The 21,197-nt window shown below is 35.5% G+C and overlaps 1 protein-coding gene across 4 annotated transcripts in view; it reads left to right on the top strand.

Annotated features, from left to right (window-relative positions):
- The window catches only part of PRPF40A (pre-mRNA processing factor 40 homolog A), a 57,756-nt gene that overhangs the window by 8,710 nt on the left and 27,849 nt on the right, over nt 1-21,197 (top strand). For all 4 annotated transcript variants that reach the window (XM_004375386.3, XM_023730405.1, XM_012555272.2 and 1 more), the window contains exons 3-5: nt 10,377-10,457; nt 12,020-12,050; nt 13,757-13,773. In XM_004375386.3, coding sequence (XP_004375443.2) covers nt 10,377-10,457; nt 12,020-12,050; nt 13,757-13,773 — 129 coding nt within the window. The remainder of the gene's footprint in view (nt 1-10,376; nt 10,458-12,019; nt 12,051-13,756; nt 13,774-21,197) is intronic.

The following is a 21,197-nucleotide window of genomic DNA, read 5'->3' as shown; positions in this document are numbered from 1 at the left end:
TTTGGTATAATTTGTTCCAGATAATTATTAAGAGTTTCTTCATTTTTTTTAAATTCTTTTATCTGATTTTTCTTCAAGTAAGTTGGTGTCAACTGCTTTATCTTCAGTCTCACTAATTCTGACTTCATTGCTTCAATTCTGCTCCAGTGACTTTTATTGAGTTGTCTGATTCTGAAATATTATTACTAATCTTTTGGATTTCTGATTGCCGTCTCTCTCTGGATTCTTGTAACCTATTAAATTTGCCATTATGCTCTTCTCTAATCTTCTTAAGTTCCTCTATTGCTTTGTCTGTGTGTTCCTTCGTTTTTTCTGTGTTTTGCCTGATCTCCTTCCTGATCTATTGAAGAGTTCTGTATATTAATCATTTGTATTCTGCCTCCAGTAATTCCAAGAGGTTCTCTTTCTCTGGAAAATTTCTTGATTCTTTGTTTTGGGAGCTTGCTGAACCCATCATGGTCTGCATCTTTATGTGATCTGGTATTGACTGTTGTCTCCGAGCCATCAGTAAGTTATTACGTTTATTTTTTTTAATGTTTGCTTAACTGTGTCCTAGCTTCTTGTTTTGTTTTGATATGCCCAAATAGATGGTTTGTGTGAGCTAGTTTGATTTTTGGCGCCTTTGAAGGTCTAACGTCCTGTCACCAGGTGGTTAGATCTGTTAATAGGTATGTGAGCCCAGGAGTCCGTTTAGTTTTCTCGTGTGGATTTAGCTCAAGGGTCCAGGTAGTTGGTCACCAAACGTGTGGTGCAGGCTCTCACCTAACAGTCCTAGACAGGCAGGGGTGATTGGTGTAGGCACAGGTATCTGGCTGCAGTAGGGGGTCACGCGCTTAGCAAATCAGGGGCTGATGGCTGCCCCTGAGTGTCTGGGATGAAAGCATGTCCCTGTTCCTTAGAGTGCTTAGGTGGGTGGGTTTTGTAGCTGGACTATGGACACCCCATGCTATTAGCTGTAAGGACTGGAAGACACCACTTATTCTTGGACCCCTGTCGTAGGTGGTGTGGGTAGAACCATCAGGTGTCACAAACCTTCCACTCCACCATATAACTGATACAGTGAAGTTAGGCTTCAGGTATATAGCCTATTTTACTGTGCAAATGAGGGCCTACACTGTTGAAATGGTCCCACACAGGTCTGTGCAGGGGTGAAAGGCATTCCAAGTCCGTGAACCCGTTATGCCTGTGCCTAGGCAAAGGAGCTGTGCCTACCCTTAGTTCCTACCTTTGGGGAGCTAGCAGATTACTTTTTCCTGTTTGTTAATTTATTACCTCTCCAAGGACAGGAGAATGGCTCAGGGCAGGTGACAGGTCCTACTTCCTGTTCACGGGACTTGGCAGTCACTGAAGCTGGCCTAAGACCTAGTGCAGAATGGAAGGGAGCAGGTAAATAGGAGAGAGCTCCTTCCCAAACAGGGTGTTTTTTGATCCGTGTAATAGATTAAACGTATGTACTTAGATTCTGTCAGTTGAGTGCCGCTTTTCACTGGCTCTGGAGGCCTGAGCAGATTCTCTGCTGCTCCGTCTCTCCCGATGTGGAAAATGCATCCCTAATGCCACTGCTTGCCTCACCACGCATGCCAGCCAGTCTGGCCCGCAGGGCACTGGCTCCTGCCAGGTCAGTTCAGGCAACTCCTCGCTGCTTCTGAACCGTCTCTCTTTCCCCCTGCTACTCAGTCCGATTCCTCAACTTTGCCTGTCATGTTCATGGCTCCTAGATTGTCATATATAATCGATTCCTGTAAGAGGGACCACCAGAAGCATCTGACTGCTCCGCCATGTTTGCCACACACACACCCTTTTTTTTTTAACCGTAGCTAGTGATTACTAAAGATGTAGTAACTTGCATTGGTCGGCTTAAAAGGAATTATTTTCTAAAATGAATGATGCTATTAGCCATGTCTCTAAGGACTAAACATGACATTAAGTGAGGACTGTTTTGAGTTAAATACGATTTGTTTTACTGTAGGCTTTGTTTCTTTTTTAATAAAATTCTCATATGGCCATATGAGTGTAATTATATCTGTATGTTCCTTAGGCTCTGATCTTCTGTTCGTTTGGGCTAATACTTGTTATATTAACTTTTTGATTAATGAATGAGCATTAAGTTCCTGTTTGAAAACATGTTTTTATAGGTTCTCTCACGTATGTGGTATCAAGAAAATTGTTACTTCTTCGAAAGGTGGTTTTTCATTATTTCATAAATGACTATATATTGTTAAAGAGAATAAAAAATTACCCTCTCTGTCCTTATACTGAAACGAGGACTGGACATAAAGTTGTTTACTGTGTTAGTTTCTGGTATGTGCCAAGTAACTGTCCTGTGCACTGGTGATATGTATATAAATGAGTGAGACATGTTCTATGTCTTAAAGGTGCCCAAAAAGGAAAAGAAATTAAAAATGAAGTGTTTTATAGGTATATATGTATATATAAGTAGGGAACTCTGGTGGTGCAGTATTAAGTGCTCAGCTGCCAACCAAAAGGTTGGCAGCTAGAACCCACTAGCCGCTCCACGGGAGAAAGATATGGCAGTCTACTTCCCTAAAGATCACAGCCTTGGAAAGGAAACCCTATTGGGCAGTACTCCTCTGTCCTATAGGGTTGCTATGAGTCATAATCAACTCGACAGCAATGGGGTAGGATATATATATAAGGATTTGGCTACATATAATACTGAATCTAGTTTGAAGGACTTGGAAGGGAGTAATAATGTGATCATTGTTATGCTTGTGTCCTAGAGGGCTTGTGTCCAAAAGAAGGCTAGATGACTTTTTAAAGTCTTTTAATTCTGTGTGACTTCAACGAAATATCCCAGTTTGTGTGTGTATACCCAGTTGTATTTACAGTTTATATTTTATAAAGCGATACAATTCATTATCATTCAGCTCTGTGTCTACGTTTTTGTCCATACCCAGTGAGTTTTCCCTTTGTATTTTCTGTACCTTCATTTAAGAAGTTTGGAAGTTAGTCAGAGACAGTGACTTAAGGATCACTAAATAATTTCAGCTATTTTTTTACCCTTTTCACATACTCTTTAATTTTTTTTTTTTTTTAAGTTTCAGGGAATAAGATTGCAATGCCTAATTTCCTATTGAAAGAACTATAATATTACTAGCATGTTTGTGTGTAACATTGAGAGATTAATACACTCTTGATTTTGATCCTCCTGACTGAAAAGTGGGTTGGCTGGGTATTATGTACAGTTTACATACGGGAATAGTAATGCTCAGAGACTGAAGTGAATTGTACAGTGACATTACAGTGCCAGCACAAAACATAATGCTTAAACTGGAATAATGTATATTACATCTGTTCATTCCTGTTGAAGAAGATGGTTTAAAAATATTTACTTGATGCTTTTAAGAACTGGAGTGTCTATCTGAGAAGTAAGGAATAGATGAGAGAAGGGAAAAACATAAGATACTTTCATTATATGAGTTGAAGGAGAGCAGTGATAATAAAATAGCCATCATTTATTGAGAACTTTTCTAAGTGCCTTACATGTGTTATTCCATTTGATCCTTACAACAAACCTATCAAATGGGTACTATTTCCCTGTTTTATAAATGAGGAAATTGAGGTAAAGCTGTTAGCCCAAAATCATACAACTGGTAAGTAGTTAAGCTGGGATGGAATCCTGGCAGTTTGACTCCAAACTACTTGCCATGAGTTTCGATTCCGACTTATGGCCATACCACGTCTCGGAGTAGACCTGTACTCCATAGGGTTTTCAATGGATGATTGTTCAGACCTTACTTCTCACCTTATTTCTGAGGCACCTCTGTGTGGGCTCAAGCCTCCAACATTTTGGATAATAGCTGAGCATGTTTGCACCACCCAGGGACCCCTACTCTGACTCCAGAGTGCACTTAATATGAGACTGTGCAATGAATTATGCTAACTTCCTTAGAATCTGAAGGAGTATCTATACCTCGGCAGTTCTGAAATCTCCAGATTGAGAGACTTTAGCAAACTAAATAATTTTGAATACTGGCAATTGACTTACTAAATGATAGGTTTCTTTTCTGTGTGGTAATAATTTGTCCAAATATTGTCTTTTATTTATCTAAATGTTTCTTTTTATCAGAAAATGACAAATATCTTGAAGTCTTATCATTCTAGACGAAGAGGGAACTATGGTTAAATGATTTTCCCAAATACAGCCACTTATTTTGAGTTGTTAATTGCATGCTTTAAACATAGGTATTTCTGTTTATTTCCAGTTGAATGAATATTTAGTACCATTAAAAGATGTAATTTTTACATTTTTTCAAAGATTTATTTTTTGCATTTTTTCATAATTTAGTGGTGTATAAGGTAATTATTTTTAAATGCTATACTTAATAGTCTCTATACAGTGTGCTTATCTTGTGGAATTTAACTACTTCTGTTTAAAAGAAACCAAATAAAAGAGGAAGAATCAAAGTTGCAGCCTCAGGTTTGCAACAAGAACGGTTCTTAAATATCAGCCAAATTTAGGAATTGGCTTTTTTTTTAACATGATTTTCTACAAAGCTTTCAAAAGATAGGTTAGGTTGTGATTTCTTCGTGCAGAAAAAACTTCAGGAAATAATTATGAAAGAAAAAACTTCTCAAAGTGGCCCCATGAAGGTCTTCACTTTTGTTTTCTCTTCAGATGGTAGTAAACTTGAACTGACGTAGTTTATGTTTTTTAAAATGTATCACCTGTAGCATTGATACTGATTTTATTCACCTTTTATTTTCATCTTTTAAAATACCTGGAATGAAAAATGATGCATGCTTGTTTATATATAACATTAGAAATTTTCCAAAATAGGATACTAGGAATGACTGATCAGAGTGTGTGCCGTTTTTCTAGTTTTTACTCCCTTGTTTTTTGTTTTCCTCAAGCTGTGGTGATTCTTCTGAGAGCATCTTAATAATTGATTTTTATAACTCTGTCTTTAAAAGGGAGCCCTGGTGATGCAGTGGTTAAGAGTACAGCTGTTAACCAAAAGGTTGGCAGTTCAAATCCACCAGCCGCTCCTTGGAAACCCTGTGGGGCAGTACTAGTCTGTCCTGTAGGATCGTTATGAGTTGAAATTAACTCAATGACAATGGGCTTGGTTTTGTGTGTTTTCATTTTTTTTTCTAATTCTTAAGAGAATATAAATAGAAATATGTGTAGAAATTATATAGTACATATATACAAATGGTCATTTATCAGTAAAGTATATTAAATATTGTACATCTGAATTTTTTTGTTTCTAGAAGATGCCAGAGTATTTAGAAAAATTCAGATGTTAAATATTCTAGACAGTTTCACTTAAGTATCATAATAAATATACTGAAAACTGTGAGAGCTGGAAATCAATGGGACTGCCTTGTTTTTCCAGGTCTCGTGAGTTTTCCACCTTTGACAGGGTGCATTCTTACCACTCTGTCGCTTGGTTTAGTGGAAAATGTTTCTGTTTTCCTTCTGACAGGTTTCCTCATACATGTTCCAGCTGTTGCAGGCTTTACTGTATATGTCTTTTGCTTTCTCTCTCTCTCTCCCCTCGCTGATCCTAAGAACTAAAGATCTTTAATTAGAACACAAAGTAGTTTAAATGGGAATTTGTAAAGAAGTATGTGGTTTTGATTTTATAGAATGCTTCATATTAAGGTAGTAGGAACTACCGCTTTGTAGCTTTAAGATTGATTTGGCTCATGAAGTTTGTTGTAGCATTTGTGTAGCAACCAAATTGAGTTCTTTCCTTTAACCATTTTCAACCACCATCTCATTTTCATCAAACTTAAGGTTAAGGTGTCATTGGTGGTGAAATACTGCATTATTTTATGTTCCCTAAGAGATAAAAAAAAGTACCTAAAATGGGAACTCTAAAAGGCTGCAAATAAAGGTAGGCCACCAAAGGGCTGTACCCTGCATATGAAGCCAAATGAGACGTAAACCTACCATGCAAAAAGGGACAGCACAGTGACTTGAAAGTCTCAACTTCAATTATAGGTGAAGGGAGGGAAAATTACTCCTGAGAATTTCAGCCACAGACTGATTCTCATACACTTGCAGCCTAGATTCCCTTTATCATTGTGGTATAGTTAAAATTCAAACAAAACAAACGACGACGACAACAAAGAAAACCCCACAATTTAGGAAATGTAAATTATCTCAGATTGGTGGTGCTACTAAGTGATTGACATAAGTGAACACAAATCTTTGAAAGAATTCAGTTTTGTTTGGGACAGGGATTGTAAAATTTCCATGCTATTATGTGTATTTTAGGATTAATGAAAAATAGGAATCATTATAACATTTCCACAAAGTAGGTTTTTCAGGCCTCAAAGAACAGGCTGTGGTGTAGTGGATCACTTTTATATGGCCTTTCTAGCCATGGTCTTGTAACACCCAACAAATGATTGGGTGGAACTATGCAAATAAGGTGCTTCTACCTACCAAGGGGATTGGATAGCTTGCTAATAATGCAAATAAAATGTATGGCACACTTGTGGTGTAGGGCCATGCAAATAAGGTATATGGAACCGTAACGAGGGGATTGGTTAGTTTTGCCATTTGCTAGGCTTGAAAAGAGAGCCAGTACCAGAGCAGAGGGGGCACCTCACTACCACCAAGAAGGAAGAGGTAGGAGCGGAGTGTATCCTTTGCACTTGGGGTCCCTGCACTGAGAACTACCTAGATCCAAGAGACAGCGCTCTAACACCAGAGATGGTGCAGGAGGGCAAGAAGTGGTAACAAGTGCCCAGAGAACCGGCAGCAGCAGAACCAGGAGACCAGCAGGAGATGGTGCTGTGGGCTTTCCAGCTCACGGAGTGAGAAAGCTGAACACCTTTGGGCAGGAGGCTTGCTGATGAACTGGAGTGCCTCTGGGTACTTGGCAGAGCTAGGCTCGCTGACCTACGGAGCTAGAGAGCTTGAGCTCCTTCGAGCCAAGGATTACTGGCAAGAGTGGGGTGTCTCTGGGCACTTATTGGTGGAGTTAAAGAGCCACTAACACTTGCCCAGCAGGGCAAAGTCCAGGCCAGCCCAAGAGACCCCAGGGGCTGAGGGCCAGGGAGAAGCCTACCTGTGGGCACGGCCGAGAAGCTAAACTGACCAAAAAACTGTACGCTGAGTCATTTCTGATCCTGAATTGTAATTTGTTACTTCCCTAATAAACCCCATAATCATGAGTATTGTCTATGAGTTCTGTATGGCCATTACAATGGGTTATTGAACCAAGCAGAGAAGTAGAGAGTGCCGTGGGAGGGACAGCTGGTGTCAGAATTGATAAAAATGTTGGAGAGAGGAGGTATGCCTGACCTCTTTCATAGGAATCAGCCACGGGCTGATGATTTTGGTTCTTCTCCCTTGTGAAGTTAGACAAAGGGGTCGGACAGTGATGCTGCCGCCACGCCATTTTTACACAGGCTTTTCTATGATACTCAAGCCTCTAGGAGAGCTCTAAATTTATCACATTCTAGTAGTAGCTCTGGTGGCACAATGGTTAAGGGCTCAGCTACTAACAAAGGTGGGCAGTTTGAACCCACCCAGCAACTCTGCCAGAGAAAAGACCTGGTGATCTGCTCCTAGAAAGGTGACAGCCTAGGAAACCCTATGGGGCAGTTGTACTCTGTGATATACAATCACTATGAGTCGGAATTGACTTCACATCACAAAACAACAGCAGTAGCTTTAGATCCCTGAGTGGCGCAAATGATTTGTGCTCATCTACTAACCTAAATGTTGGTGGTTTGAACACACCCAGTAGTGCTACAGAAGAAAGGTTAGGCAATTTACTTCCTTAAAGATTATAGCCAAGAAAATCCTATGGAGCAGTTCTACTCTGTAGCACATGGGGATACTGTGGGTCAGAATTGACTCAATGGCAACAAGTTTGGGTTTTGGTTTACTAATAGCTTTTCATAAGAAATAACAGTATTTTGAATATTTACATTTTTGATCTTTGGTTTCATGTTTATAACAAAAATTTTGTTTTAAAGTTATATTTTTATTTTTAGAATATTCAGTTGTACATAATTTAAGAATCTTGCAGATAAGGTGGTCAGGTTGAACAAAGTTAACAAGTTGCCTCCCAGAATTTACAGAGATACTGAGGGAGAATATGGCTTTTTATCTGACATTAAAACTCGTTTTATAATCGATACCATGAGTTCAGTCAAAAAGAATTTTTGAGATGTTTTTAAAATTTGAGGTGTGGGAAGAAAATTAAGGAGAGAACTGTAACTATCAAATTATATATGTTCTTTAATGGTTTTCAAATGCTGTTTGCAGTTTGTCTCATTGTCCTGGTCTAGTAAACTTTTTTTTTATATGTATATAGGCTTTTTTGATTTCTAAACGAGATTTGATGTGTGTTTTACAAAGTCAGAATATTTCAATTTAAAATATACTTTTATTTGTAATGTTTACTGTTGCTAAGAATTTTTTTTGCATTGTGAAGATATTTTTCTTAATGTCTTCAATTCTTATGGGAAAATCTTCTGGTTTGCTTTTCTCTTAAGTTTTCAAACCAGTTTTTCAATTTTAGCTTAGAAATTTAGTTTGGATATGTTACCAGCTTTTGATTTATATGCAGGCAGGCCATGTTAAATAGCAGTCTGTTTTCTCTCTATTGCCCAGCATGCTTCTGGATTCCTTTTCCCCATGATTATTATTGTTGTTACCTGCTCTTGAGTTGGTCCCTGACTCATGGCAACACCATGCACATCGGAACAAAACACTGCCTGGTCCTGCACCTTCCCCATGATCAGTGATTTCAGATGGTACCGTTATGATCCATAGAGATTTCATTGGCTGATTTTCAGAGTAGATCGCCAGGCCTTCTTCCTAGTCCGTCTTAGTCTGGAAGCTCCACGGAAACTTGTTCAGCATCGTAGCAACATGCAAGCCTCCACTGACAGACAAGCGGTGGCTGTGCATGAGGTTCATTGGCTGGGAATCAAACCAAATCTCCCACATGGAAGGTGAGAATTCTACCACTGAACCACCTCTGTCCCCTCCATAAGTAGTTACTGTACCCTTAAGGAATTCAAATTTGCTTTGCTTTTATCCTAAAGCAAAATTCTAAAGGTAAATCTGTTCCAAAGAGGGAGAGGGATAAGCCTAGGTCTGTCATTTTGATTGATCTGTTTTTCTCTTAATATATCAGTCATTTCTCTAATTAAAGCAGTCTGGATGCTGGACACTTGTTTTCAAATTCTGTACCTTTTTTTTTTTTTTTAAACTGTTATTTGGACCATATATTCTATTTCTATTCACACAACGTCTGTCAAGTGTTTAGTTGTTGTTTTTTTAATTTATGATTTATTCAGTGCTGTCTTTAACTACTTTTTTGGTTGTATTTTAATTCATTACATCATGCTACTTCATTTAATATAGGTCCTTTAGCCTTGTTTTGCTTCATGAGTTCAATTTCACAAGTAATGTAGTATGTGGATGTTTTTCTCTGCCTTTTGTAAGCTTTAATCTATATGTTACTATTGACTAATATGCTTATTTGTTTTTTGTTGCTCCTATTGTTTAGATTGTACATTTAATTTGAAAGTGTTAAATAACTAGTATAGCTGGTTACCTTGTTCTGACACCTGAGATTGTTAAATATAGATTCCTCCTACCTCATTTTTTTCTAGATTTAATCATTTAAGGTCAAAACTGTAGTGTGGGATTATACTAATATGGGTCTTTTGTCTCCTTTGGAAATCTTTGTTAGTCTTCATTGTTTTTATTTATACTCAGTAGAGAAGATTAATTTATAGATTAGAATGGCAGTCGTTGGTAAACTAGATTAAACTGTCAAACTAATGTCTTCTTTATTCATATATTTCTGTATGTGCTTATTAAATTTTTCCTTATAAGAGAGGGGATAGATAATTTGTGATTGAAAAGTTGGTGTTTTGTTGTTTTTTTCTTTTTTTTCCCCCAAGTCACTGTTTGGATTTTAAGACCCTTTGATTTAAGGTTTTACATAAAAAGGACCCAGTTGCTGTAAAATTATTCAACAACAGTATTAAAAACTAAAGGGGAAAATATTGGGGAAAAAAAACTTTTTGTAATTTTAATTTGTCTTGCTCCACAGGGGAAGTACATGAGGGTTGTGTTAAGAGGAAATTAGTATTTTTCTTAAGCGTAGGCTAGAAATAATAAACTTATAAACTCATTTGTTAAAATAATTTTGACTTTGCATATAAACTATGACATAAATATTAAAATAGATAATTGATAAAGTACTTCATTCATTCAACAAGCACTTACTAAGCATACTATGCATATAGTGTAATAATCAGTGGTTTTCAACCTTAAATTGTGCATACTAGCTTCAATAACCAGATAGATTATTAAGGTTATATTAAGTGCTTTGGTTTTGTAGAGTAACCTTTTTTCACTTTTATTCTAGATGCCTGGAATGATGTCTTCAGTAATGCCTGGGATGATGATGTCTCATATGTCTCAGGCTTCCATGCAGCCTGCTTTACCGGTAATCTTACTTTCTGTGATGTTTTTATTAATTGCTTTTATATATGAAATAGTATATACGCACTTTATAGATAGTTATGTTAGCCATTTCAGTGCCTCTGGTTGAGTTACTTAACGTGACATGGGAATTATCGTATACTTTTCTTTTTGGTTTCTGTAACTTAAATGATAGACGTTTATGTTTTTTCCTATATTGATATTGTAACATATGCACATCTTCAATTAACAAATTATTCCTCATTAGACAAGACCAGAATACAGAGAAGCTTACTTTGTTAGCTAGCAGCATGGTGTTGGCCTGATAAGATTTTAATCTTTAAAGGGTGATAGGCATTTACTTTAAACCCAAACCAAACACATTGCCATCGAATGCCAACTCAGTGACCCTACTGGACAGAGCAGAGCTGCCCCATAGGGTCTCCAAGGCTGTAAATCTTTACGGGAGCAGACTGCCGCACTTACTTCTGCGGATCAGCTGGTGGGTTCGAACCGCCAACCTTTTGGTTAGCAGACCAGTACTTAACACTACCACCAGGGCTCCTTACATTTACTTTACTTAGAGCTAATTAAAAATTGATATTCTGTGATTTAATACTAGATCCTAGATTTAGAAATTAGGAGATTTAACTGCTTGGCTGCTAACTGAAAGGTTGACGGCTTGCAACTACCCAGAAACTCCGTGGGAGAAAGACCTGGCAGTCTGCTCCTGTAAAGATTATTGCCTAAAAAACCATATGGGACAATTCTAGTCTGTCACGTGGGTCAATATGAGTTGAAGTCAACTTGACAGCACCTCACAACAACAACAGTTTGAAATTTATTTCTTCAAACCTTGTAGCAAATTACTTAGAAAATCACTGAGCAGCTTTAACACCCTTATTTGGTATACAGCAGTGTATAAACCATTGTTTTTGAATTAGCTTAACTTCTTTGTTGCCTGATAAGACTAGTGGTTGTAATAAGTAGATGTGGCATACTCCACTGAAAGTAGTCATTTCAAATGTGTTATCCAAAACCCTTAGGGCAAGATGTACTTCAAAATTCAGAATTTTTGAAATATGTTACATGTACTGTACATTACATATACCGTGTACGTATATACATTATATATATATTAAAGAACCCTAGTGGGAGCCCTGGCAGTGCAGTGGTTAAGAGCTCAGCTGCTAACCAAAAGGTTGGTGGTTTGAACCTGCCAGCCACTTCGTAGGAGAAAGATGTGGCAGTCTGCTTTCGTAAAGATTTACAGCGTTGGAAACCCTATGGGACAGTTCTACTCTGTCCTATAGGGTTGCTATGAGTTAGAATCGACTCGATGGGAATGGGATGCTGTATATATGTACAAACTTCCTATGGAATCTAGGACAGTATCCTATAGTTCTAACAGATTAATATTTCTCTACCAAAACTTGTGGACATTCACTCTACGGTAGGATAAATAAAGACTGTAAAGAGCTTCATGTTCATTCAGGGTAAAAGGGATTGATCACTCTGGTTTATGGGGAACTTATATAAAATATAATTTAAACGATAAGAATATTAATTTCATTTTTCTTCTTACAGCCAGGAGTAAATAATATGGATGTAGCAGCAGGTATGTATACTTTGTATAGTGGTATTCATTAGACTTCGTTTGGAGAGTGCCACAAATCATAATAAGTGATAAATGTATTGTCTCTTGAACTTTATAATCAGCTGTGGTTTTTTTGTTTGTTTTTAAGGCACGGGAAAATAGGAATGCACACTGATAATTGAATTCTTAAGAAATTATAGTTTTAAATCAAGGGTTCTGAGATGAAATTTGGTCTGCAGATACGCTTTGGCTAACAGAATATTTGTAAATTTTGTAATTATTTGCAAACATTACATTCTGCAGATTTTACATGAAGATTGAATTTATCTTGAAAAGTTGATTTAAATATTCAGTGCTTATCCTGGTTCAATCAGCACAGTAAATTCCCAGAAAATACTTACTGAAAATGAGTGAACTGTGGTTGAGTCCATATTTGTAGTCAGCAACTGTTGTGGAGTAGAAGAGCAGGTGTCATACTGTAGATGTGGAGCACGTATCACTTGTTGGTCTTCCAGACTACTTGAGTCATTTTTCTGTTAGCAGTCTTGCCCCTTGTATTTACTGGAGTGTGTAAGCCCTGTTATAATTTTTTAAGTCACCTATAAGTGCTTGTTTTGACTAAAATGACTTTAATGTGTAATAGTAATGACTGAATTATTCGTGAGTAGAGTTCTACATGTTTAATAGATGTTGAACTTTATCCCATGATTATGCCAAAATTTTTGTTGTTTTAACCATTATTGATGAAAACGTTTAAAATGCGCTGTGTTTTTATGCGTGTCCATGTGGGACATAATTGATATTTTTAAGATGTTTCACAAATTGCCTTATTTACTTAAAATGATGTTCTGAAATGCCTAGCATAATTTTTTTTAGCCTATTTTAGGTATCTTGAGCAGGTTTCTGTTAACCTAAGTAATCCTGAAATATCAATTTAAAGTGTTAATTACTTTTAAAATTCTTTGTTTCTACCATTGATGACCATAGTAGCTTATTTTCATTGCTGTCAATATAATGCAGTTTGTGTTCTTAACATAGTTTTACTAGTTTCTAAAGATATGAATTAAATTAGATGAGCTTTGTGATTGATATGCATTTCCCCTTATGTGTTAAGGGGTTTTCTATAATAGTCTAGGACAGCACTATCTACTAGAGCTTTCTGCAGTAATGGAAATGCTCTGTAATCTCTATTGTTCAGTAGTCCAATACAGTAGCCACTAGCCACATGATTATTGAGTACTAAATATGGATACTGCAGCTGAGGAACTGAATTTTTTTAATTTTATTTAGTCATAATTAATTTAAATTTGAATGTGTGGTGGCTAATGGCTACTGTATTATACAGCACAAGTCTGGAATCTAGATAGTTGAAGTTGCCAAAAATCTAAAGGATCAGATTAGAGGTCTTACTGTACTTTGGTAATACAGCAGAAGAGGAAGTAGACAGGGTAGACACCTGTTGCAAGGAGACAAGAAATAAAAGGCAAAGGGAAGTACATCTCACACTGGGTCCAGGTGAGTTTGGAGATTGAAAACTTGAAGAACCATTTAATTCGGAAAATGCTTTAATCATATATAGATATTTGTGGAAACGAGAGGAAGCACAGAAGTCATATGGATAGTATCAGGGTAGGGATAAGTAGGAGGAAGTAGTATGAATAAATATTAAAACTGTTAAAAATAGTGTGAATTACCACAGTGTAAATATTGTATGTCTTATCTTTTAGGTACCACATCTGGCGCAGTAAGTACTCTTTTAAACCTCTGGAATATATATATTTAATACTTTGACCTGCTACATTGATCCTTATTTTTATTTTAAAGATTATCTGCTGAGTTGAACCTTTTTCCTTTCTTTTCTCTGCCAAAGGTTGAAAATTTGTTTGAGTGCTTTATTTTAAAGTCTGATTTTGATGGAACTTAATGAGAGAAATGGGATAGAGTAAATTCATTAATTCCATTTATTTATTGTAATTTGAAAGCAGAGAATGGGGATATCTAACTGGCACAGTCTTGTTGCATTTTATGTACATTTTAAGATTAAAGTTTATCAGATAAGTGTTAGTTTTTATAAGTGCCTGTTTTATTTTTGACAAATGATAGCTTCATATTTTACCTGCTTATTTAAATAACATAGGCTCACTGGGGAGAAAACGAAACAGACATAGGTTTACAAGAAAAAGGTAAAATTCATCCTAAAACAGTTCGTTGTGAAAATCTGTGTAAGTCTCCTAATACAGATGTAATCTTGTAAATGATTGCAAAAAATTATCACTCATATAGAAGTGTGATTTATTCAGTCATTTGCTTATTGCTGGTTTTTCAGTTTATTTTTAGAGTTCCCTATCCCCTAATTGTAAACAGTTCATTCTTTCACACTGGTGTTCTAAGAAAGATTAAAGACTAAATTTCTGGGATGGAGGAGATGTAACTAGCTTTATGTTTTTCCAAGATATAAAATACACATTTCTATGAGCAGTGTCTTTTGCTCCAAGAACCCCTATCAGCAGTTGTTTTGTGCTGTCGCAGTCTGTATGACAGAGTAAAACTGCCCCATAGGATTTCTTAGGCTGTAATATTTATGGGAGCATATCACCAGGTCTTTCTCCTGAGGGAGCAGCTGGTAAGTTCGAACCTCTAACCTTTCATTTAGCAGCCAAGTGCTTAACTGTTTTGCTACCAGGACTCCTTCCTATCAGCAGTAGACATTATTATTCATTTAAATTCTTCTACTTTGTTATGGGTGTAAAGCAAATAGTTCCTATTTGCTCCTAATGAGATTGAATATGTGATTGGCTATTTTCGTTTTCTCTGTGGCATTGGTTGTCAAAACTTTACAAAGACTTCCCCATCCCTCATGTTTCTCATAAAGTTTTCTATATTAAGAGATTTGCGTTGCTTTATTTTTACCCTTAAGTGTTTGATTCATCTCGAATATCTATAGGGTGTGTATGTATCTGGTTATGTCAGTTGTTTATCAAGCCATTTTTTCACTCTTTATTGAAATATGGTCTTTGTTACATATTAAGTTCTCATGTATTCTGCAATCGACTATTTCCTTTCCACTGTCACGTTTTTCTCTTTTCTAATCCAATATTATACCTTTTTGACTAGAGTTGCTTTTGTATTTAGTAAGGCAAGTCTTTATGATTTCTCGTCATCGTTTTCATAGCTATTTTCAGATAGTAGCATGTGAATTCCCCTATTCCACTCCAAATGTATTTTTTAATATATATATACACGTCTGTACACACGATGTATGTATACACACACACACACACACACACACACACACACACATACATATACATATACATACATACGTACATAAACACATTCAAAAGGAAAAAATTGGTTGTATTTCATTCATTTTGGGAGAATTGACCTTTTTGTATTCTGTTAAGTCTTCTCATTCAAAAATACTGCTTATTTGTTTGAAAACTTGCTATTTCATTCTTTCAGATCTGGTACACAAACTTGAGTTACTTGTTCTCTTCAGATTATGGCTGTTAGCATTGATCCATGGACAGTCCCTCACATTTTTTTCCCTTTACCCTCTACCTTTACTCCCAGTCACTCTTCCCAATAGGTGCCCACATAAGATATATGTCCTAAGTCATGTATGTATTGGGGAAAGGTTATATAGTTTTTTATTTATATTTTTTTTCCCTAAATGGCATTGTACTGTATATCTTACTCTGTGATTGCCCCCCTTTTTTAAAGATACCAGTGCTTTTTTGATTTTTATGTGTTTTCCTACACTGTATCTTGTATGTAAATTTTAACTCAGTTTCCCAAGTTCTTCAAAAAACTATTTTTGGTATTTTGATTGGAATTATATTTAATTTATACATTAACCCTAGGGACATATTTATAATATTAAGTCATTGCATCAGTGAGCATGATATTTAGGTCTTCTTTTTCTGTCTGCTCTGTAATAAAGGTGAAAACTTTCTCCGTAAACTCTTGTGCATCCTTCATTCTGTTGTTTATAGTTATTTTGTCAGATTTGATGCTATTTTGAATTTCTGTCATACTTAATAATTGATCATTTTTATATGTGATTCTGTATCCAGCAGATTTGTTGCTTAGTGGGGGTTTTTTTGTGTATATTATACTGTCATCTTCAAATAACGACAGTTTTGGCCCCTCGCCTAATCCTCATATCTCTTACTACTATTTCTTTTGTATTAGTCAGGACCTTCAGTGCTGTGGTGAACAGCAGCAGTAATAAGCTGGCATCTTTGTTTGTTTTCCTCTCTTAAAGAGAATATGTGTAAAATTTCTTCAGTAAATATGATGCTGTATCTGACTCATAGTGACTCCATGTGTTACAGAGTAGAATGCTTCATAGGATTTTCTCTGTAATCTTTGTGGAAGCAAATCCCTAGGCCTTTCTTTCACGGTGCTTATGGGTGGGTTTGAATGCCCAACCTTTAGGTTAGTAGTCAGGTGCGAACTGCACCACTTTGTCAAGTTTAAAAAAGCTTCCTTCTAGTCCTGGTTTGTTGATAAAGTTTAATACTTATTTTCAAATGCTTTTTCTGTGACAGCTAAGAGGAGGATCATGTATCTTGGTTGGGGAAAGCTTAGCTATCTCCTTTAGTCTGTTGTGAAAGTCTGCAGATAAGTTTGTTGACGTTAATCTGTCGTTGCATTACTAATGTGAGCCCTAATTATGTGTGTTCAGTGTGTGTATGTATGCATATGTGTGTATGCTTAATTTCTTCTACATTTGTTTTACTAATATCTTATTTAGGTGTTTGTGTCTGAGCAGTATTCCCTTTTTCTGGTCCCTAGGACAACTTATATAAAGGAGGAATAACTTGTTTTTTAACAGCTTGATAGAACACAACTGAAAATTAACTGAGCCTAATAATTTTTGAGGATAGAAGTTTTGTATTACCATTTCAATCTACTTAGTGCTTATTGATCAATTCTAGTTCTGTTTCTTCTGCCAGTATTGACATTTTATATTTTTCCAGAGATTGATCCAGTTCATTGAGGTTTTCTAATTTTCTAGTATAGTTAGTTCATAAATACCTGCCATTATCCTGATTTGGGGACGAGGATGGGTAACTATTCAATTGATTTCTACTGTCATATTTATTTCCTTATTGGTTACGCTGTTGCTCTATTTCCAGGTTATTGAGTGCTTATTATTGGTTTTCAGACATCTTTTTTTTATTGTTTGTTTTTTTAAAAATGTACCAATTTCATTGTGTTGCTTTAGTTTTGACACAGGGTTTTCATTTTCATTCAGCTGTAAATATTTTTATTTCTTTGATTTCATTGTTAAATGGTTATTAAGTGTTACGTTTTTCTTGGTTTCCAAACTTATTTTTCATAAGCTTTGCTTTTTGCATTATGATCAGAGAAAACACTGTATGATGTTGATTTTTTTGCAGTATGAAAACTAATTTATGTTCTAGTTCACATTCAACTTTTAGGAGTATTCTCTGTGCTGTTAATTTAAAATTATTTTGTTTTTCCATTATCTTGCCATATCTTTTGTCTCTTTGATCTACCTAAGAAGAGGGTTGTATTAAAATATTTAAGTATAAAACATAAACTGCCTATTTCTTCCTGTATTTGTCAGTTACTTTGGAGCCCTGGTGGCTGCAGTGGTTAGGAGCTTGGCTGCTAACCAAAAGGTCGGCAGTTTGAATTTGTCCTTGCATTACTATGGGGAAACTGTATGAGGCAGTTCGACTCTGTCCTATAGACTTGCTATGAGTCAGAATGGACTCGACGGCATCGGATTTGTGTTTTTTTGTTTGTTTTTTGTGTGTATGTCAAGGTTAACGTGCTAAATGCATATGTGTTCAGAATAAGCTTTTGAGCTATTACTTTTTACCAGTATACAATATCCCTCTTTTTCCATTATGGTTTTTGCTTTAAATTGTTTATTTGGGAAAAACGGCTGTGCTAGCTACTTTTGTTTGTTTTTGCCTTGTAAAAACTTGTATTGCAAGTAGAGTATTTTGCTCATTTTTATTTTAAGGTAGCTATTGTCAATTCAGAAATCTTTTGTAACGTTATCTTATAGCCAGACCCATTAATAGACTCTGTGATTTATTGGAGTAATTTTTATTGTAACTGATTTCACTTGGGTTTTTATATGTAAATAGTAGTCAAGACAAAATAACTCTGTCTTTTTCCTGATGTTTATACCAGTTATATTGTATTATTACCATACTGTATTTGCTAGAATTATGATTGCAGATGCAGGTTTTATTCATGATTTTAATGCAAATGGTTTAGAGTGATTTTTACTCATTTTCGATAAATTGTCTTTAATCATTTATTTACTTATTTTTTTTGAGGATTTTTTTTTATTTTTTGACTGGTTGGGAACTGTCATAATTTTTAAGATGTGATGCGATTGCACCAAGTTTAGTAGTGTGAAGCATTTTTTTAAATTTATTTTATTAATCGAAATAGTTAACTTTTCTAGATTTTCCAATATTGAACCACACTTTGACTTATACAATAAATTCTCCTTTGTCAGAGTGTACATATTGCAGGATTCTCTTTGCCAATATTTTCTTTAAATTGTTACATATATATGCATAAGTAACATCGCCTACTTTTTTGTTATCTTTTCTATTGAGTTTTATTATTAGTGGAGACCTTTTCATCTTTTCTGTGATCTGAAATAATGACATAACATTGCAATTGTTTATTCTTTAAAGATTACATAGTATTCTGCTCTTAAATTATTTGGTTAGGAGTCTCAGAAAATTATTTTTATAGTAATTGGAATATTAAAGTATGTATTTCTTTTGGGATAAATTTTGGTAAAATAGTTTGGTAGGACATCATTTCCTTTAGATTTTGAAGTTGATTGTAAATCTTTTTTATGTCTGTGATTGTTTCCTTCCCAATTCTCATTTTATATTTTGGCTTTTTCTTATTTAGCATAATGAGGGGGGTTTTCTGTTTATTTAGCGTTTGGATTTAGCCATTTTTTTCCTTTTGGTTTCATTATACAGTATATAATTTATATGTGTATGTAAATGCTTATCTGTGTATACATATACAAAATCGTATGTCTGGGTTTAATGAGTTTTTTATAACCCTTTTTATTTTTGTTGACTACCTCTTTCTGAATGTGAGAAGTATATTAGTGCTGTGACTATAATTACATATGCACATTTTTAAAATCCCCCCCTTTTTTTTGTATTTCAAGTGATGTTTTCTGTATATATTTTACCACTTTATCATTTGGTATCGTGCCTTGACCTTTTTATTTAACACTGCATTTTAGACATTTTTCCATTTTTAATAAGTAGATATGCATAGAATGCAACTATAGTATGAATGGACCATGCGAGAACTGTTTCCCTGCTGGTGGATATTGAGTTATTTGATTTTTTTCACCATTACAAATAATCCCATAGAAAAAACCCTGTATATCTGTGCAGCTGTATCGAAAGGATATTATGGAGTGAATTCTCAGGATCAAGAGTTTTTTAATATATTTGTAATAATTGTTAAACCCGTTGCCACTGAATCAATTCTGAGTCATATCGACCTTGTAGGACAGAGTAGAACTGCGCCATTGGGTTTCCAAGGAGTGGCTGGTGGACTCGAACTGCCGACGTTTTGGTTATCAGCCAAACTATTAACCACTGTGCCACCAGGGCTCCTTAATACTGATAACCCAAACCAAACCCATTGCCGTCGAGTTGATTCTGACTCCTAGGACTCATAGCGACCCTATAGGACAGAGTAGAACTGCCGCATAGGGTTTCCAAGGAGTGCCTGGTGGATTTGAACTGCCAGCCTTTTGGTTAGCAGACGAACTCTTAACCACTGTACCACCAGGGTTTCCTTAATACTGATAGGAACTGTTAAATTGCTCTTCAGAGACTTTATACTAGTTTCACTGCCATCAGTAGCATAAGAGAATACTCTGCCTCATGCCCTTTTAAAATTGTATGTCTTTAGTTTTCATTCATTTGATGGGCACAGTTTTCAATTTGTATGTCTTTGTTTACTGATGAAGTTGAATGTTGATTATATTATCTGTACTGTATTCTGTTAATGGGCATGTATATTTTTCCATTAGACAGTCTTACTAATAGTAGTAGATTTTTGTATATTAGGGATAATTTTTTTGTATCTGTTATTTTGCAAATACATCCTCCAAGTTTATCATTTGTAAACATGTTAACTTTTAAGTGATTTCCTGGAATTGCCATTAGTGTCTCATTTTTTTATTAGTACATTAACTGTGTTGGTAATAAAATCTTAAGAACTGCTGCAAGACCCCAAATTAACTAACCTTGGGGTTAAAAGTACTTTCCTGGTTTTGTGTCATTCAAAATAGAAATCTAAGTGTTTGTTATATTTGCCACCATTCTGCAAGGGCAGTCTGAGTCTTTGATAGGCAGAATCATTTATGTTTCTGGAGAGGTCTTTTCTCTGTACTAAAAAAAAATATATAGGAAAATAAAAACTTTCCTATAATAAGTAATGCCATAATTTGTTTGCATTTTATCTTATGACTAGATTGGGTTGATATAATTTGCATTGCTTGAGAACTAGTTTATTGTATGAGTCTTATCCTGTGAAGATAACTTTTCCAGATGTCGCTATATCCATTAATATTTTAGGCCATTCTTCATCCTGTATGCAGCATTGAGATACATTTGGTTTTAAATTTTTCTTTTAAAATATTAATTTGTCCAGAAGCAAGATAACAAATTATGGTTTCACTTCAAGTTGTAGATTTTATACTTTTACAGAAAAGTAGTTGTTACTGAGTAAATAATGATCAGTTAAATCATTTTTCCCACTCCAACATTGACTTCTCTAAGTGGCACTTGGCATATTTGTTAAGATGTCAGTACATACATAATTTCTTTTCCTGTCTGAGATGATTTAGTTTCTGTTAATACCAAGAGTTGAAGCCCTTGTTAGCAAGACCTTTCTTTGGGCAGGGACATACTGTATTCAATTTCTCACTAGCTATGTAGCTTAAGCAACTTACTTTGTCTGTTTTCTCATCTGTGAAATGGGAATAATAAAAAATACCTAACTCATAGGGTTATTAAGAGAATTAATTGAGAATTGGTGCAAAGCGTATAGCACAGGGCCGTTAGTTGATCAAAAATTTATCTAGTAATTAGTCTGTTCCTGAATATTGTATGCTTGAGATAG

The sequence above is a fragment of the Trichechus manatus genome, unplaced genomic scaffold (genome assembly GCF_000243295.1).
Source record: "Trichechus manatus latirostris isolate Lorelei unplaced genomic scaffold, TriManLat1.0 scaffold00036, whole genome shotgun sequence".
Lineage (NCBI taxonomy): Eukaryota > Metazoa > Chordata > Mammalia > Sirenia > Trichechidae > Trichechus > Trichechus manatus.
The sequence above is the reverse complement of the archived record's forward strand: the minus strand, read 5'-3'. Positions and strand labels throughout refer to the sequence as shown.